This window comes from Ipomoea nil, unplaced genomic scaffold (assembly GCF_001879475.1).
Source record: "Ipomoea nil cultivar Tokyo-kokei standard unplaced genomic scaffold, Asagao_1.1 scaffold0302, whole genome shotgun sequence".
NCBI lineage: Eukaryota > Viridiplantae > Streptophyta > Magnoliopsida > Solanales > Convolvulaceae > Ipomoea > Ipomoea nil.
The window spans coordinates 4,555,691-4,562,543 of NW_017616730.1; the positions used below are offsets into that span (position 1 = coordinate 4,555,691).

Here is a 6,853-nt window from a genome sequence, read left to right on the forward strand (position 1 = left end):
TTTCCAAGTCAGAAACCAGTTTGGTTTTCCGACTTGGAAAACCAGAATCTCTGGTTTTCCAAGAAAGAAACCAGATTGGTTTCAAGGAAACCCAAATTGGTTTCCTTGGAAACCAATATGCTTTTTGCCGAAAACCAAACCAGTGCTCTGGTTTGGTTTCCGGCAAGGAAACCAAACTTTTTTTATTTTATTATTTTTTAAAAAAATTTATTGTTTGGGTTTTTAAATAGATGAAGATTATAGGACAAGTTAAATTTCTCTTGCCATTGGCATTATAACAATTAAAATGGTGAATTATACAATTTTATTCATTTTGCGGAAAATGAACCAAACACACAAAGACAATTTTCTATTGTGCAGCCAAACACCGGAAAGGAAAATGTTTTTCTGAAAATGAGTCATTTTCCAGAAAATATTTTCCAAAAGTCATTTTCCTGCATTCCAAACGGACCCTTAATTGAAAAACTCATACCCAAATAAAATAAGGATATTATCCACTTTCATTTCCTTATAGAAAATACTACGTGTACTCCCATTTTATACTCCCAACTTTTACTCGCACACATAAAATATTGGTAGACATTTGTATTTGCACCCACATTAAAAAAATAACTTATCAGTATCCATCACATCAAGGAGTAAAATTTAGAAAATAAAATTTAAGAGTTACATGTAGTATAACTCCTCTCTTATTCCTTCTCATCCCCTTTGATTAGTGTTTCTAGATTTTTGTTTTTATTTTTTTATACTGGTATTTTGTATGCCTATATGACTATATATTAAAATCAATTGTCTTGATTTTGTGTTCTTGTATTTTAAAAATCTTTATTCTGATTATTGAATCATACATAACCAAACATCATTATTAATAATTATTCCCATTCCACCCTACTACTAAACATGCAAAGTACTTTTACTAAAACTCATTACCATTACCAAGTATTTGATATTCATTCCAATTCAGATTCCCATGTACGAATCAAACACACCCTAAGGATTGTTAGCATTTCAGGTATCATCAAGGGTGCAGAGAAATGGCAGTAGAGCTAAAATCTTTTCTACAGAACTGCCTAAAGTTCCAACTAAAAAGATTCATGTTTTACCTGAAATTTAATCAAAAGATACTCAATTTTAATTAACTACAAGAAGTCTACAACAATCTGAAATGAAACAATGTCTGAATTCAAGGCGCCATGCGTACGAAACAATGTCTTACTACTGAAAAGTGAAGTGAATCTCACCAACTTTCACCACAGATTTCAACGTAAAATAAGTATTGTGTGGCTGATTAGTCACGCTCGCTGATGGCTGTCAAATGCTCATCAATCTCTACAGTGGATAACACTCTAAAGGATGGATCTTCTTGCCTCACAACGCCAATCTGGACAGATACAGCAGTAACATATATTGCAATCAGACAGACAAGAACCCTTTATTCATTTCTAGGAGGGGAAAGGGGAATGAAAGTACCTCAATCTCACTGGCCTTGAAATCTTCTTGTAGAACAGATTGGAGAGCAGAGATTGCAGTCTGCAAAACAACATAGAAATAGGACAGCCAATTAGGCCATTTTAAAAGATGATGATGGTTCAGCATTTCCTCCACAGGTGCAAGGAAAATGAGTTTTAAAAACAAGTTTTTGTTTTGAATTTTCTTTTCACCTGTACAGTTTCTTCGTAACTGAAAGCCGGGTCATTTTTCATTTTCTTCTCAAGAAAGTTGATTGCCTCTTGTTCTTTTACTCCTGCACTAGTTGCCTGCAAATTTTATTTGTTAATACCAGACCAAAACGTGATGTATGCTTTGGAAATCAACTTCATGGAAGAAAACATTTGTTTTATAAAAATAAAAAATTAAAAAAAAGAATTACATTCTACAGACGGATAAAGATTTAAAAGCAGATTAGAGGATCAATCAGACAACCAGGATCCAGGTTTGGCAAACAGATACATGGGTTTGGCTCTAACAGGCATAAAAAAGAATCAAGTGAAGAACAGAAATTCGAACACATAAAGAGGAGATATAGGTTTTCCAAGCACCTTGTGACCAAAAAAATGACCTGCAGGATCACACTTGAAGAGCTGAGGGCCTTTCTCCTCATCTATACCCAGAATCATTGCAACTGCACATTGGAAACACGATGAATCAGAATGGGGACCAAAATATTGAAGCAGCAAACTATAAATCAATAGATAAGTGTACAAGTGATCCTGGACAAACCTACTCCAAGTGGTCTCATATAAGCATGCTGGGTATAGACCTGTGATTTGTCTGCAATCCTGTTTATGTTGAAAAGCACTTATTATATCTTATTTGAATAATATTATGCATGTAAAGGCAGGGTAGAGATCTCAGATTGTCTGCAATTATGTATATGTTCGTTGTCTCATTGACACATACTTATTACCTCATTAAAATACTACTACTGCTATAATTCATCAAAGAGAAGTCAATATCTATAAGAATGACATATAGTTGGCTGCTCATGTAAGCATCCTCATTTTGCATTTAATGACTTGAGAAACATGGTGCCCAGCTCATTACATACTGGCCATGACAATTATTGTTAATCCATTGAACAGAAGAAAATAATCATTTGAAACAGTTTAGCATACCATCTGGCCAGCACATCCACTGGCATTTCATATCCATATCTAAAGCGGAACTCAGCAGCTTCATTCCTAGCCTGTTGGACCAAGGTCCTAGCATCAGCTGAAAGAATGGATTGGAAACAGTAAGAAAGAGATAATGTTTTGGTAAAAATTCCAAATCCAGAGACCACCATTGTGCCAACGATGTATGCACATCATGGAAAAGTTTTTATACTAAGCAGAAAAGTTACAATGTGTTTCCAGCACTCCAACTTATTGAGCAAGTTAAAGACAAAAATACCATTTTTAAGTTTTTACATGTTTATTTACTCCATGTAAAATAAGTGGTAGAGAGTTAAGGGGTGTTTGGTAAATAGTTGTCAATTGATTGGGTTAGTGGGTTTGACTAGTTGATAGCATTAGCTGATTGTAGAAAGATGTTTGATAAATTAGCTGTTAGCTGATAGCTGATTACATGCAAAATGACTTTCTCAAAAAGCTTATCGAAAAAGCTACTTTGAACAACTTTTTGAATTTTAGCATTTTGGATCAATATGCTGTTAAACAAATAATAGTGGTCAAATAACCAAAATTGGCTGATAAGTTAACTATGTTACCAAACAGGGCCTTAATTAGTTCTATCCCAAATCCCAATCTCTAAAAAAAAAGTTCATGAAGGCTGGAAAAGAATGCCACAAAGCTTTAAACAAGAAAAAGGACTTACATGTTGGGAACATAAATACAAACTCTCCTAATATCAAGGTCTTCCATCATCTAAAATACAAATCATAGAATATATGGTCTATTTCCAATTATACCAAGAGATTTCAAGACCCTGAGCCTGAAGAAAGACAACAGAACAACCAAAACGAAGGACCATTTGACAACCTATCAGGACATTATGCTCATGATGGATGAATGATACCGCGATGTGATGAACATCCTCCTACACACTAGCATCATCAAGAATGGCACATTCTTTTCCCATTAACAAAATTACAAATCATCCTCAACCCCCACCAACAAGTTCATTGTTTCATTTATTCATTCAAGAACTAAAAGCAACAAACCTGTTATTCCAGTAGCCAACAATCCAAGATACTTGGTTACAGGAAACAGATGGGTTACACTTGTCTGATCCAATAGCTTGTCCTGCTCACCATAATCACATTAAAAATGTAAATCCACAGTCATCAGTGTAAAAAATAATGATTATTAACCTAATCTAATCTTGGATCAATTTGTACAAAATTCATGAACACCGAACACTAGAATCACCCAAATTTAATTGTATCTATCATAAATTGTAATTGTCACAAATACAGCCTTTCCAGCTATTTAAAAACATACTACTCCGTAACAACTAAGCATAAATCCTCAATAGCTAAATGAAACTCCAAAACGGTTTATCAAAATTAAGATTAAATATAAGAACTTACCGGGACTTTCTTCTGAGTAACCACACATACAGAATCTTTTCCTCGGACGCCAATGGAGGTGATTCCCGCGGCCTTCACAGCCTTAAACGCGTATTCTGTTCACAAAATAACAAACCCTACCAATTTTACACCAACAAAAAAAAAAAAAAAAATCCAATTTTGATGGAGCTGAAAGTGAAGCAAATTGCATTACGTCTGAAGTTTAGAGTTTTAAAGAGTGAACAAAAATCCTTCTGCTTACCGACTTGAAAGAGACGTCCTTCCGGCGAGAAGATCGTAATATGCCGATCATAGCCGCCGCCGCTTCCTCTACTCATTTTTTTATGTTTTGGAAATTCGTCAGAGCTTTGCAGTTGGTTTTCCGATTCAGTGAAAAGACGTACGATGTTATTGATCTATATGAACATTGAGAGAAAGAGGGGTAGAAGCTTTGTTCCCAAGACACTTCAGGGAAGAAGAAAGGTGAAATTGTTATTTCAACCCCAAACTTAGGTATAAATATAAACGATGCCCCAACATTTCGTTCTGTTTAACTTTCACCCCTATACTATCGATGAGCGATTTTACTAATGCAAGTATAGGATTTTTTTTATTTATTTTAGAACATCCTCAATAGTTGTAGATTTTGAGAAATTTTTGTAGGTGTGATTAGAAAAGAAAAAATAAGAACAAAGAGAAAAAAATAATTATTTTTTTTTTAAAAAAAAAAGAGAAACAAATGTCAGATTAATTCGCCTAGCGAGCGCGTAGTGTGCATGCGTCCCTTCGGTGCTTGTTGTGATTTTTATGCCACCAGCTTTTTCTTTTTTATTTTCTTGGTGGGTCCTACTATGAAGACAAACCTCCATCCTTCTCTCTCCTCGTTTCCTCGCTTCTACTTCAGCTATAAATTCCTTAAAAATTGGACAAAATTATTAATGAGGATGTTCTTAATGCATGGTTACTACTATGAAATAATAATGAAAATCGTAAGACAATATTATAGCATGACCATTAGTAATTTTTTAGGAATTTTTTGTTTTTTTTTTTTGTTTTTTTTTTTTTGTTTTTTTATGGAGGAGATGGAAGAGACTAGGAGAGAGAGTGGATGAAAGAGGAAAATAACAAATTTGCAATAAATTGAAGGAGAAAAAGAAAAATTTTAAAAAAAAAAAACAATTTAAGCAGTGCACGTTGAGCGCACAGGCATGCACAATTGGTGTGTTGGTTAGGAAGACATTTTGAATGGAATACAAAAGTAGGACGATTTTTTTTGGGATACAAACATAGGAAAAACTACATTGAGGAATGCATGTTTACTTTTTAAAACATGCATATGAGGAATGCATTATTAGCTTTTAATAAAATGTATTCTCAGGGAAAATACGATACATTATACGTAGATAGTACGGGGACAATACGGTAAATGTATACACATTAATAAATACAAATTTACGTATTAATAAATTGACAAAACCCTACTTATTTTATTATTCATCTCCCTTCCCCTTTTTACGTTCGGCCATCCAGGGAGAAGACAAAGACGAAGCAGTTGCATCGATCGGCGTCTGTTCGGGCGGTGGACAGCGGCGTTGTGTTAGGCGGACGGTGGCGTGCGGTGGTTTGTGGTGGTCGACGGCGTGCGGTGTTTGAGGCAGAAACGACGGCATTTACACTTCTTACTTCAAACTGATAGAAATCTATAGGTAAGCTCTAAACTTGCTAAGTTTTTCTGATGTGTGTTCGGGCGAAGGTAAGCCTTGGCCATGTTATATGAATAATAGGGGTTTGGGTGGTGATGTTTTTCTTATATCTGCAGCAATATGTTTACGTGGGTATTAGGTCCATATATAACATTTATCTTTGTATTTTTCCAGCCTGTGTACCCTTTCCAGCAATCTGTCTACCCAATTTGATAACATTTATCTTTGTATTTTTCCAGCCTGTGTAACCGGGAAACATTCTGCATATCAAAAATATTTTTTAACTACTCAAAAAAATTATTATTGTTTAAAAATAATGAAGTTTGACATTTTCTGTATTTTTTTTGAACCTATATTCACCTAACATGGTCTCACCGATGGCATGTTATATAAATAATTTGTGTAAATAATGGATTGCATGAATAGTTTGGTATTTTATGTTACTCCGTATGATAACATTAATGTTTGTTTTGCTTGAAACTTACTATGTAATCTAAAAAGTGTAGATATTATTAAAAACTGGTGAGCAATAATTTGTTAATAAATATTTGTTTATAGTTATGGAAATGTCATTGCACCCAGGACCGATTGATTCAATGTTGTTAGTATTGCAACAAAACCATCGTTCTAGAGCCATTTGGACAAATCGAGATTATAATCCCTGACTCAACGTCGGTCGGTACGATATGCAGACACAAAGTTGAGATGTTTGTCATCCCAAAATGCTTCATTACCTACGTGTTGCAGGGTTTTACGGAGTTGCTCACCTCACAAATATAAAGTTAGACCACGCATTAATTGCCGCCCTTATAGAGCGTTGGCGTCCAGAGGTCCACGCATTTCACATGCCCTTCGGTGAGGTGGGAATTACACTTCAAGATATTGAAGTGTTATTCGGATTGAAGGTGGATGACCTACCAGTTACGGGGGGAGATAAGTGGTCTGTCCAAGAGTGGAAGTCTGTTTTTTTGAATTGTTTGGAATTGAACTTCTAGATAAATTCGTTACAACTAGTAAGGTTAATTCAACAGTTGTACCCAAAGTTCCGAAACTCATGCCTAACAGCTCAGATCTTGAGGTAAAAAAAGTCACGCAAATACTTATGTTTCACTTATTAGGAGGCTTTCTATTCCCCAAAACA

The 6,853-nt window shown here is 34.8% G+C and overlaps 1 protein-coding gene across 1 annotated transcript; it reads right to left on the reverse strand.

The window, feature by feature from the left end:
* Positions 1 to 1,076: 1,076 nt before the first annotated feature.
* Positions 1,077 to 4,470, reverse strand: LOC109158098 (proteasome subunit alpha type-6-like). The gene is made up of 9 exons (XM_019305920.1): positions 4,272 to 4,470; positions 4,031 to 4,125; positions 3,662 to 3,743; positions 2,616 to 2,712; positions 2,221 to 2,279; positions 2,040 to 2,122; positions 1,662 to 1,757; positions 1,471 to 1,530; positions 1,077 to 1,381 (listed from the first exon to the last, which is right to left on the reverse strand). Exons 1-9 carry the CDS (start codon positions 4,345 to 4,347, stop codon positions 1,289 to 1,291), a joined length of 741 nt encoding a protein of 246 aa, XP_019161465.1. The 5' UTR covers positions 4,348 to 4,470; the 3' UTR covers positions 1,077 to 1,288.
* Positions 4,471 to 6,853: the final 2,383 nt, after the last annotated feature.